This window comes from Calidris pugnax, unplaced genomic scaffold (genome assembly GCF_001431845.1).
Source record: "Calidris pugnax isolate Ruff unplaced genomic scaffold, ASM143184v1 scaffold247, whole genome shotgun sequence".
Classification (NCBI taxonomy): Eukaryota; Metazoa; Chordata; class Aves; order Charadriiformes; family Scolopacidae; genus Calidris; species Calidris pugnax.
In genome coordinates this window covers 2,207,249-2,218,625 of record NW_015090980.1, presented here as the reverse complement: position 1 = coordinate 2,218,625, position 11,377 = coordinate 2,207,249, and the positions used below count along the sequence as shown (strand labels likewise).

The window sequence follows — 11,377 nt, the reverse complement described above, 5'->3', positions numbered from 1 at the left end:
CCGCCGCCACCGCCGCCGCTGCTGCTGCTGCTGCTGCTCCGACACCGACACCGGCACCGGCACCGGCGGGACCGGGAGCGGGGCCGGGCCGGGCATGGAGAGCGGCCGCCCGGAGCAGCTCGGCGCCGACCGGGTGAGTGTCGCCGCGGGCAGCGGGAAGGGGACGGGGCCACCCTGCCCCGCCGGGGCATCGCCGTGATGTCAGGGCGATGGCGGTGACATCAGTGCCGTGACATCATGCGCAAGGCCAAGGTGACGCCGTGGGGGACACGACGTGGGCGTCCGGTGGGACACGGGCGACCGGTGGGACACGGGTGGCCGTGGGATGCGGGGTGGCCAAGGGACCACGGTGTCCAGCCGTCGCAGTGCCAGCGGCGCTGCCACCCTGGAGCTGCCCCAAGGGGACCGAGGGTGACAGGGTGGCCCAGCCGGCTCCCCTGGGCCTGCCTCACGCCTACCCAGCTCCCCGCGGCCGGGTGTGCCGGCGTCCCCGGCCAGCAGCACCGGGACGGGGCAGCTCGGAGCGGTGGCACGTCACCAACGGGGCTGGCTGAGAGGGTCCCAGCTGGCGGGGCCCGGGACGGAACGGGGACAGGGACAGCCTGGCCAGCAGCTCTGTCGGGACATGCTGGAAGGGGGGCTGGTTTACCAGGATGGGGGGAGAGCGATCCCTCCTGCTCGCTCGGCTTCCCGCGGCCCTAACACGGAAAGGAAAGCGGACGTAACACCCTGCTTTTGGGTTCAGACAATAGGAATTCAAGAGCGAGGAGCGGCCCAGCTGCGGGAGCCAGCCGCCCCCTCCAGCGCCCGCCCGGCCACGCTCCGTTCAGCCTCAACCCCCTCCCCCCCCCCCCCTGCTCCCCAGCGCTTTGGGGGGGGCCCCCAGCCCTGACGTCAGCCGGGGTGTCCCCGGCTGGAGGGCACAGGGTGGGTGGGGTGGCCCTGCCAACGCGTGGGGGGAAGAGCCCCACCCCAGCACCCGTGGGTGCCCCGGGGCTGCGCCACCCAGCAGGGTCCTGCCAGCGGGGTGTCCGGGCTGCCGTCCCATAGGGGAATGGGGGACTTGGGGAGGGGAGGGGGTGCCAGCTGGGGGGCAGCGGGGTGCCCGGCTCCTACGTGCCGTGGCCCTGTGTCATTTCCCGCAGGCACGGCCGGGGCTGGGTGCCTGCTTGCTCACCCGACATGCCGCTGCACGCCGGCCGGCTCCGCGCAGGAGCCACGGGAAAGCGGGGCCCGGGGCTGCGGGCAAGCTGGGACCTGCGCCCCACTCCCCACTGCACGCCCGGCCCGGCAAGCGAAGCCCCCCCCCCCCCCCCCCGCCCGCGCGGGGGGGGGGGGGGGGGGGGGGGGGCGAGGGGACGTAAAGCACCTTGAGCGTTTGGCAAGGAGCTGGCGTGCAAACATTTATACCCATATAGAGAATGATTAATTACTATTTGCCTGCTATTATTATTTGTCCAGCACCCCCCCGCAGGGGCACCGGCCCCCCGGCCCCCGCGCCCCGGCTCGGCGGCGGACTCAGCCTGCAGCCTGGAGCCGGGAGGTGAAGAGGAAGAAGGGGGGGGCCCGGCTGCCCGCTCCCCCCCAGCCAGCGAGCGCAGCCTGGAGTTCGACTCGGGGTATTCAGAGGCGTCGGGGGGCACGTGGCGGGAGGAGGAGGTGGTGCCCGTGCGACGCCGGCACCCCCCGCCCTGCCAACGGGCACACCGGCTCTCCGCCGGCCCCGCTGCCCCACCACCCGCCCCCACCCGCCGTGTCCGCCCCAAATCCACCTCGGACGCCTGCCTGGAGCAGTGGCGGGTGTTGGAGCCAGGTGACGCGCAGGACTGGACCGTGGCGCTGCTGTCACAGAGCCGGAACCGGCAGCCCCTGGTGCTGGGTGACAACTGCTTCGCCGACCTGGTGGAGAACTGGATGGACCTGCCCGAAGTGGGCACCGAAACCCGGCGCCGAAACCCCACCGAGCCCACCCGCCGGCTGGCCAAGCCCCCCGCCTTCCTGCTCAGCCTCTCGGGCAACGTACGCCGAAAACTGGCCAACATGGCCCGGCCCCGAGGAGCTGATGGTGCCCGGCCAGCAGGTCGCGAAGCCACCAAGCGTTTCTCCTGCCCCCTGGGACTGGGGGGGCAGCCCAAAGGCGCCTGCTTCCACCAGTCCCACAGCAACAAACCCCGGTTTTGTATGGTTCGGGCACAGCGATGTTTGTCGGGGTTGGGGGGGGGGCCTGTACCCCAACTCTGGGCAGGGGCAAGCAGGGTTTGGGGTTTTTTTGAGACAAGGGCCAATGCACCAGAGCTCAGCTGAAGATTTTATTGCATATTGTGGGGGGGGGGCAGCCCGCCACTCAGGGGAGGGAGCAGAGGAGGGGGGGCCGGGCATCATCTTCAGCCTCAGCATCCTCTCCCTCGCACACGTAGCTCAACTCCAGCACCCGCCGCCTTGGCTCCCCAGTATCGTCTGAGTTCTCCAATAACCTGTAGCAGGGATAGGGGGTTTGGGGGACACTGGCTTGACCCCCCCCAAGCTTGTGGCCCCCCTGGGGCGCCCAGCCAGGCTGGGGGGGATGCAGGGGCCAGCAGCGAGGGGCCGGGCAGGGGTCCCGCCACGGGAAATGCTGCCGGCAGGATGTTTATCCAGCAGCCGGCTGGGAGCTGCGCTGCAGCTGGAGCAGCTCAGGATGGAGGGAGAGGGGGTCTGGCAGCCCCCCCCTTCCCCCTCCCCAGGGCAGGATTGGGCCCTGAAGCTGGGGACCTACCTCTGTGCCAGCTGCTGGGTCCGTCTGTCCTCCTCCTCCTCCCTGTCGTAGAGCATGGTGAAGCCATGCAGGAGCTTAGTCACGGTCCAGCCGTGTGTCTTCTGCAGGAGGTGGGTGTCAGGGGGTCCTTGCACCCCCCCTCACCCCCCCAGGGTGACCCAGCTGGGTGCTGCCTGCCCCATGCTCACCTTCAGCCAGTCCAGCACCTCCTGCACCGTCACCTCCTGCCTGTCTGCCCGCATCTCCAGGCGGTCCCAGGAGCTCCACTCCCGCCCGCCGTACTGCAAGGGGGAGCGCAGGGTAGCAGCTGGCACTGTCACCCCACATCCTGGCTGCCTGGCCCCACGGAGCAGGGACTGGTGGGGCAGGAGGGGCTGAGGTGCAGCGGGGCAGGCAACGGGACCAGTTTTGGGGGCAGGGGAAGGGGGGACCATGGTGGGTCAGGGGTAATGGGATGCACAGCTCTCCTCCAGGGGCAATGGGGAGTGCCACCATCCCCCCAGCACTACTGGGATCCAAGGGCAATGGGGGGCACAGCCATCCCCTCATCGCTGCTGGCGTCCAGGGGCAGTGGGGAGGCACCGCCGTCCCCCTGGCACGGCAGGGGGGACCAAAATTGGTGTGGGGCCGGCTGCTGCCCCCAGCCCCAAGGCCAGGGAGGGCACACAAAGAGCCATTGAAGCGCTGCCCAGCCACACACAATCGGCTCTTCTTGGACCCGCAGCCCTCTGACCCTGGCTCTGGCCCGAGGGGGGCCGGCGAGGCGCCGAATTCGGGGCCGAGAGCAGGATGCGGGCCCCGCGCCGTCTGGCACGGCCGCCCTGCCATCTGCCCTCGCCGCAGGCAGCGCCAGCCCCTGCCCGGCCCCGCTCGGGAGGGGTGTTCACACCTGGCCACTCGCCCCCTCCTGCCTTCTGCTGCCTTCTCACCTCCTGCCTTCTGCTGCCTGCACTTATCTCACCGGGGTGGAAAGGGCTTAACCCCATCCTCTCCGGGGCAGCACAGACCCAGGCCATTGCCCAGCGCAGAGGGAATGGCATCGCCTGTCCCCAGTGCCCTAGAAAGCCCGTCCCCTGGCTGATCCTGGCCCCCCCCAAGGTGGGCTTCCCGGGACTGCAGGTGATGCCAAGCAGGCTCATGGGACATGTGGTCCCACTGTGGCCGAGCGGCTGGGAGCATCCTCACCATGGGACATGGAGGAGCCAGGTGCTGCTGCGGGGACCAGAGGGCACGGCCAGCCCCAGCAGCATCCTCCACCCGGGGATGGTGCCAACCTGGTGGCATGGCAGCTGGGCATGTGGGGTGCAAGGGGGCCATGGGGCAGCTGGGCAGCCCTATGTGGGGTGCGAGGGGGCCGTGGGGCGGCTGGGCAGCCCAAAGCGATGCCGGAGCTGGCGAGAGGGCGATGGAGACGCCTCCCTCCCCCTCTTCCTGCCCCCGGCCCTGGGCCCCCCGGGCCAATCTGGTTCCAATCGGCGCTTCCTGCCGTGCCGGAAGGGCTGCCTCGCACGCCATAAACCCCCAGACAAAGGGGCCTCTATCGCCCAGACGGTCCCAATCTGGGCTGGCCCCCGCCCCCGCTCTCCCTCCCCGGCTGCCGGCCGGCCCCCCGCCGCCGGGACCCCCAGCCCCGCTCCTCCCGGGCGGCCCTTCCCGGCCCAGTGCCAGCTGCTCTCCGGCTGCTGCAGCTGGTTTCCATAAGCCAGATGTGCGCGGCTGCCACGGACCCCCTCCCTCTGGGCTGGCCGTGGGGCCCGCTGTGGGGTCCCCAGCGGTGGGGGTGCCCCCAGAGCATCATCCCGCTCGTGCCCAAAGCCAGGGTGGCTGGGTGCCATGGGGGGGCGGTTGCAGGAAGGAGCTGGTTCTTCATCGCCTGGCGGTGTTCCCAGCCCACCATGACACCCACCATCCATTTCCGTAGCCCTACGGCCAGGGCTGCCCCCCCTGCGTGGCCACCTCCTTGGGTCCCCCCTTGGTACCACCGGTGCAGCAGCTGGCACCGGGGCACCCCTGGGCATCCCCCACCTGCCCTGCCCCGCCCCGGGGGAGAGGGTCCTACCTGGTAGGTGCGGGGTGGCAGGGGCTGCACGCGGAGCAGCCAGCAGTCGGACAGCCGGAGGTGGCTGTTGCGGTAGCGGCTGAGGTCCTGGCAACCCCACACCAGCTTGTAGACCTCCAGGCACGCCAGCCCGGCCACGGCCGCCGTGGTGGTGATGATGGCAGGCAGGATGCGCCCGGCGATCCGCTTGCTCTGAGGACAGGAGCAGCGTCACCGGTTGCCCCCGCATGGGATGGGGACCCCCAGTCCCACTGGCTGCCCCTCTCACCGTCATCCAGTCGGCAGGGGGGATGCCGTAGTTCTCTGCCCGCAGGTTGGACGCTGCCGTGATGAAGTTCACGTGGATGTCGTCGTCCTGCAGGGAAGAGTGTGGAGACATCAAGGTCTCGTGGGGATTATGGTGTCCCACAAGGACTAGCAGCCACCAACCCCCCCAGGCTGAGCAGGGCCACCTGCCCGGCCACAGGTACCTTGTCGAAGTAGATGGGATCCATCAGGGGCACTTGTGCCACCTCACCCCCAACCAGCTCCTGTCTCCGCTGCTCCAGGTCCTGGGTGAGCTCTGCCAGCTGCCTGGTGTCTGGTGGCACAGGAACCCCTTGGGTGGTACCTCTGTACCATGTCATTGCGGGGGACATGGCACAGTGCCCACCCTCTCAGTCTGGGTCCTCCTGGCTGCTGGGGCAGGGACGAGCAGCATCGCAGCCCCACTGCCACCAGGCCAGATCCAGGGACCTGGGGATGTGCCCCAGGGAATCCAGGGGCACGGGAACCTCACCCGCAGGCACCTGCCCCTCCTCCTGCTCCTCTGTGAGGGGGATCTGGAGCCCATCCTGGGGCACAAAGGGTGGCAGGACCATGCCACGGAGGATGTCCCGGGCGGCTGTGCGGTCATTGCATGGTGGCACCTTGTGTGCTTGGGCAAAGAGGTGGGCAGCAGCCAGGATGTAGTCCAGGTGGGTGTTCTGTGGGCGCAGAGCTCCTGGTCTAAAAGCCCCCCTAACCCAAAGGCTGCCCGCTTTGCCCCGAGGTGGTGATGGAGGTGCCTCTCCCTCCTCCTTCTCCAGCCACAGAGCATGCATGGGCTGTCCCCCACAGTGCCCTGGCTGACTTGGGGACAGGAGACAGACCCAGCAGCCCTGGCAGGCTTGGCAGGACCCAGAACCTGGTAGCCCTGCACAGGCTGTGGCAGATGGAGCACAGCCATGGTCCAGCATCCACTGCACCCCTGGCATGGGCTTGGCTCTCCCCCTGCCCACACTGTCCCCAGGAGGGGACCCCAGCGCTCTCCCTTGCACTCACATTATCAGGGTCGAACGTCAGCGGATGGGGACAGTTCTTGTCCCCTGACCAGAAGGGGACACCCGGGCTGGTTTCCTGGCACAGGGAGAGCAGAGTCAGGCCTGGAGACACCGTCCCCCTGGCTGGGGCAGGGTGGCCAGGGGAGGGGAGAGGGTGCAGGGGGTGCCATCCCCGGGGGAGCCGGGCTCACGTGCTCCGGGGGATAGTTGTGCAGCAGCTGGGCGATGGCATCGTGGTAGCGGCTCTGCCAGTGCCGCCGTGCCCAGCGCAGGCAGTCCCGCCAGTCCCCCGGCCGCTCCCGCAGGCTCCACCGCACTTGCTCCAGGACCTCCAGAGCCTTCCCGGCCGGCAGCTGCTCCGGGAAACCCGGATCTCTGCAAAACCAGACAGCAGGGCTGCTGCTCTCCCGGGAGCAATCCACCCTGGGGTGGGATGCAGTGGTCCGTCCCCCTCTTCCGTCCCCATCCCAGGCGGGCAGTGCCCCCTGGCAGGGCTGGCAGCCGCTCTCCCGGCGCCGCTCCCCCCTCACTCACTCCATGAACCGCTTGATGTGCTCCGCGGGCAGCTGGAAGAGCCCCTCAAACTCATCGCGGGCCCACTGTGGAGGGGGAATGGGGGTTGAGGATGGGAGCAACCCCCCCAACACACACACCTTGTGCCCCCTGGGGGCCCCCCAGCCCAAGGCAAGGGGGAGGGAGAGGCCACGCTGGGACCAGGGCCAGCGGCAGAGCTGGGGCTGCCAGCAGGAAGCAGCTGGGGCTGTATCCTGGCCATGGCCGGAGGGGGAAATGGGAAAGGAAGACAAAGGTGCCAGGGCTTCCTCGCTGGGTGCCGGGGCTGGCGCGGCACAGCCTACCTGCAGCGTGTGCTGGATGGTGCGGGGGAAGTACCGCAGGGTGCAGAGGGGGAAGGTGCCGTCCCTGGGGGTTGCCCCCGGCCGCAGCAGGTCGGTCAGGGAGGGCACCACGGGCAGCACGTTCCCCCGTGGCCCCTCCGTGCCCGAGTCCAGCAGCGGTGTGAGGTAGCGGAGGCAGCGGCTCTCCAAGTAGGCACCTGCGGGGAGCCAGGGGTGCTGGGGAACCGGGGGGGGCACATCCTGGGGCTCGACCCCTTTCCCCTCCCCAGCACTCACGGGCCTCCAGCGTGTCCAGGGCGCTGGCGACGCCGTCCAGGCTCCGGAAGAAGTCATCCCCGTAGAGCAGCTCGGTGGCAGGTCCCACCTGGTTCTGGTGAGGTGTCACCTTGATATCGGGGTTCATGCACCGCACGGCTGCTGCAGCAACCTCTGACTTTGGCTTCTGTCGGGGCAGAGAGGAGGCGGGTGACTCTCCACCACCCCACGGCCCCGGGGTGCCCCTGGGACAGCCAAGGTGCCCATCGAGGGGAGCTCAGCCCACTCCTCACGGTGCCTCACTGATATATCCGCCGTGCGGTAGAGGAGCTGCCGGTGGAGGTTGGAGGGGGCGATGGAGTCCATATCGGTGACAGTGATGTCCCCACCCGGCCCTGCCGCCAGCCCCATCATGGCAAAGTTTTTCAGCAGCTCACAGCCGATGGCGCCGGCTCCCACCTGGCGGGGCAGAGCCGCTGCAGCTCCTGGCACACCGGCCGGTGGCTCCGCAGCCTCTCCCGGCACCGTGGCACCCCCTCCCAGCTCACCACAAAGTACTTCTGGCTGCCCAACCGCTCCTGGAAGGCGTCCCCAAAGATGGCGATCTGCCCATCATAGCGAGAGCCCCTCTATCGGGATGGAGGAACGCGGTGAGCACAGATGGCCGTGGCACCCCCCTGGTGCCCGGGAGGGACTCGGCACGTCTCTCACCGGGGCGCAGTCCTCCTCCGTCAGCCGCTCGGCCCCCTCCAGTGCCATGCACTCCAGGGCATCGAAGTACAACCACTGGTCCAGAGGCAAGAACTTCCCGGTGATGGCCTGGGGTGAACGGGGCCCTATCAGCTTTGTGGCCGGTGGGGTGCCCCCCCATACGCCACCCCAGCCCTGCTGGCCCGTCTGGTGTCCCCAGGTGGGCAGCAAGTGCCCTCTCGTGGCCAACAAATGCCACCGAACAGCGAGCAAAGCCATAGCCCGGGCCAGTGGGAAGGAACTGAGGACTCGGGACCCTCACCCTCCTCACCTTCAGCACCTCCTGGGCTGCCATGGCTCCGGTGATGGCAGCCATGGGGCACAGGTCCCCCGCGCTCACGCTGGCAAAGGCTCGCACAACATCCTCATCCAGGGGACCCTGCTCCATCCCCAGGCTCCGCGCCAGCTCCAGCACCCGCTCGGCGTCCGCCTGCGGGCAGAGGGGTGAGGGCAGCCCCAGGCAGGGTGGTGGGGGCCCAGGGGGACTGGACAGGGGCAAGACGGGGACTCACCCATGCCCTGGGTCGGGGCAGGTGGCCACGCTCCTTCCGGAAAGCGTGCAGGGCCTGGAAGGCGGCGTGCAGGCTGCGGCTGCGTGGCAGCTCCTTGGGATTCACCACCTGGATCTTGGGATCTACCAGTGACCGGGACATGGGCTCCTGCCGGCACAGCGCCAGGGTTGGGGTGAGAGGTTCCCTGGGGCTGGGGGACGGCATGGCGGTGTCCCAACCCTGGTGGCAGCACCATGGGGACAAGGGGGGACTTACGTAGGAGTGCTCCTGGCGCAGCCGCACCTGCGAGACCAGGCCCCCGCAGCGGTAGAGCGAGAAGGAGCTGGTGTCGCAGATCTCTAGCTTGAAGGCACCTGGGGATGAGAGGGGGACGGATGTCACGGTCATCGCCAAGGACCCAGCGAGTTCCCCAACCCTGGGCTGGGGCAGCTGGGACACCCTGGGCAGCTCACCCAGTGCACGGACGCGGATGGGCTCCTGGTCGTTCAGCTCTGTCATCCCCTCCACGCCAGAAAACCTCACCAGGTCTCCATCAGAGAAGAGGGGGCCATAGCTGTCCTCTGTCCCCTTGTATGTCACCACACCCGGGTTGCCCTGAGGAAGGGAAGGGACATGAGGGCAGGGGGACCAGACCCAGGTGGCATAAAGGAGGCAGCGGCACCTCGGGGGACCCTGCTGAGGTTGCCCTCCTACCTGGGAGATGTCCTGCACGATGGCACACACCGGGTCCCCTTCTGCCGGATCCTCAACAATGAAGTGCTTCCCAAAGTCACAGAACAGCTGCCTGAAGAAGACAGGAGGGGTTTTGCTGGAGGAGACGCCTCACCAAGCTGCCCGAGCACCACCAGGTCCTGCCCGGGGCTGAGGGCTCTGGGGACAAGGTGACCCAGAGCCAGTGGCAGGACCCTGCAGCAGAGACCCCTTACCCTGCCAGTCCTTTGGCGTCAGCCACGATGAAGCAGATGCCCCGGTCATGGCAGAAGTCCCCAATGTGGAGCTGCTCCTCCAGCGAGGACTCGGTCAACACCACCACCTGCACCGGGGCTGTCAGTGGGTGCCACCGTCCCCAGGGGACACCAGGGTGGCAGGGGCATGGGCTCACCTGGAAGGAGGCGAGGAAGGCCTCCGACAGCTCCCCGGTGTGAGCTGCCACCACCGTGTTGGGGTTCAGCTCGGCCAGGACCCGCTGGGACGCCTCGGCACGGTTCTGGCCCATGTCGCTCTCCCCCAGGAGGAACTGTGGGGTGGGCACACAGCAGGGCACCTCGTGAGTTTGGGGTGCTGCCCACCACAGCAGGGCACTCCATGGGGCCCCGACCACACTGCTGGGGGTCCTTTGCTAAGGACCATACCTGTGACAGGGGACACCCCATGGGCTTTGCCCGTGATGATGAGGGGCATCCTGTGCCATACCCATGACGGGGACCTCCCACTCCACACTCCTTACTTGGACCCCCAACCGGTACCTGTTACTGGAAGCCCCGCACCCCATACCCACACCTGCACCAGGGACCCCCCAGCTGCACCCACACCCATTGCCGGGACCTCCACTCACACCCATGCCCGGGACAGGGACCCCTGTCTGTACCCATGCCCCTTACTGGTGTCCCTTCCCACACCCATACCCGTTACTGGGGCCCTCACCCCACACCTGTACCCATTACTGGGACCCTCAGCCCACACCTGTTACCAGGACTCCTCCCCATACCTGTACCCATCACCAGGACCCCTGCCCATACCCCTGCCTGTTACTGGGACCACTTCCCACACCCATACCAGTTACCGGGACCCTTGCCCATACCCACACCCGTTACTGGGACCCCTTCCCATACCTGTACCCATTACCAGGACCCCTGCCCATACCTGTACCTGTTACCGGGACTCCTTCCCATACCCATACCCATACCCATTACTGGGACCCCCATCCACACCTGTACCTGTTACTGGGACCCCCACCCACACCCAGACCCATTACCAGGACCCCTACCCCTACCTGTACCTGTTACTGGGATCACTTCCCACACCTGTACCGGTTACCGGGACCCTTGCCCACATCTGTACCTGTTACTGGGACTTCTGCCCACAGCCGTAATGGTGACTGGGACCCCCATCCACACCCAGACCCATCACCAGGACCCCTGCCCATATGGACCCGTAACAGTTACTGGGACCCACACCCAGACCCATCAACAGGTCCCCTGCCCATACAGACCTGTACCAGTTACCAGGACCCCTGCCCACACCCTTACCGGTTACCAGGACCCTTGCCCACACCTGTACTTGTTATCAGGACCCCCACCCACACCCGTACCAGTTACTGGGACCCCTACCCACACCTGTACCAGTTACCGGGACCCCTGCCCATATGGACCTGTACCTGTTACCGGGACCCCTACCCACACCTCTACCGGTTACTGGGACCCCTGCCCATATGGACCCGTACCAGTTACCGGGACCCCTACCCACACCCGTACCTGTTACCGGGACCCCTGCCCATATGGATCCGTACCTGTCACCGGGACCCCCGCCCACACCCGTGCCCGTAGCCGCCCCCCCCCGCCGATACCTGCTGGCCACGGTCGGCGGTGCGGGCGGTGCCACCATCGTGCAGGACGACACACCCGGTTCCTGCCGCCACCAGCGCCGCCGCCACCTGCGCTCCCGTCCCGCGCAGCCCGGACACCAGCACCCGCGCCCCGGCCAGCCGCCGCGCCCCGCCGCCCAGCACGTACCTGCGGGGCAAGGACCGGCAGCGGTGGGACCGGGGAACCGGGAGGAGGGAGGGCGGTCCGAGCCCCCGGTGCCCGCACTCACAGCTGCCGGGAGTACAGCCCCTCCGCGCTGCCCGCCATGGCGGCCCCGCCCACCGCCCAGGCCCCGCCCAGGGG

The 11,377-nt window shown here is 68.4% G+C and overlaps 2 protein-coding genes across 4 annotated transcripts; one reads left to right on the top strand and one right to left on the bottom strand.

Moving 5' to 3' along the window:
• Window positions 1-1,182: 1,182 nt before the first annotated feature.
• FAM212A (family with sequence similarity 212 member A) lies at window positions 1,183-2,304 on the top strand. Its single transcript, XM_014953488.1, has 2 exons — window positions 1,183-1,290; window positions 1,462-2,304. The coding sequence occupies exons 1-2, from the start codon at window positions 1,183-1,185 to the stop codon at window positions 2,302-2,304; spliced, it is 951 nt and encodes a 316-aa protein (XP_014808974.1).
• A 3-nt stretch (window positions 2,305-2,307) lies between these two features.
• Window positions 2,308-11,349, bottom strand: UBA7 (ubiquitin-like modifier activating enzyme 7). Of its 3 annotated transcripts, XM_014953491.1 has the most exons (24): window positions 11,304-11,349; window positions 11,056-11,221; window positions 9,592-9,726; window positions 9,416-9,522; window positions 9,183-9,273; window positions 8,942-9,083; window positions 8,745-8,842; window positions 8,490-8,636; window positions 8,249-8,407; window positions 7,939-8,046; window positions 7,776-7,856; window positions 7,531-7,686; window positions 7,249-7,414; window positions 6,973-7,169; window positions 6,650-6,714; window positions 6,307-6,490; window positions 6,117-6,191; window positions 5,593-5,779; window positions 5,285-5,394; window positions 5,083-5,169; window positions 4,815-5,006; window positions 2,944-3,036; window positions 2,756-2,856; window positions 2,308-2,474 (listed from the first exon to the last, which is right to left on the bottom strand). In XM_014953491.1, exons 1-24 carry the CDS (start codon window positions 11,339-11,341, stop codon window positions 2,345-2,347), a joined length of 3,015 nt encoding a protein of 1,004 aa, XP_014808977.1. In that variant the 5' UTR covers window positions 11,342-11,349; the 3' UTR covers window positions 2,308-2,344. The 3 variants fall into 3 exon arrangements, with proteins under 3 accessions (XP_014808977.1, XP_014808978.1, XP_014808979.1); XM_014953492.1 differs by having other exon boundaries at window positions 5,285-5,424; window positions 8,745-9,083; XM_014953493.1 differs by having other exon boundaries at window positions 2,345-2,474; window positions 8,745-9,083.
• Between the last annotated feature and the right edge of the window lie 28 nt (window positions 11,350-11,377).

Excerpts from the sequence above, each read along its gene's own strand:
- UBA7 (XM_014953492.1), bottom strand. The coding sequence starts at position 11,341 with ATGGCGGGCAGCGCGGAGGGGCTGTACTCCCGGCAGCT. Across the intron at positions 9,727-11,055 it reads CCGCCGACCGTGGCCAGCAG|TTCCTCCTGGGGGAGAGCGA; the intron begins GTATCGGCGGGG and ends CCCACCCCACAG. Across the intron at positions 2,475-2,755 it reads ACCCAGCAGCTGGCACAGAG|GTTATTGGAGAACTCAGACG; the intron begins GTAGGTCCCCAG and ends TCCCTGCTACAG.
- FAM212A (XM_014953488.1), top strand. The coding sequence starts at position 1,183 with ATGCCGCTGCACGCCGGCCGGCTCCGCGCAGGAGCCACGGGAAAGCGG. Across the intron at positions 1,291-1,461 it reads CCCACTGCACGCCCGGCCCG|CACCCCCCCGCAGGGGCACC; the intron begins GCAAGCGAAGCC and ends TTATTTGTCCAG.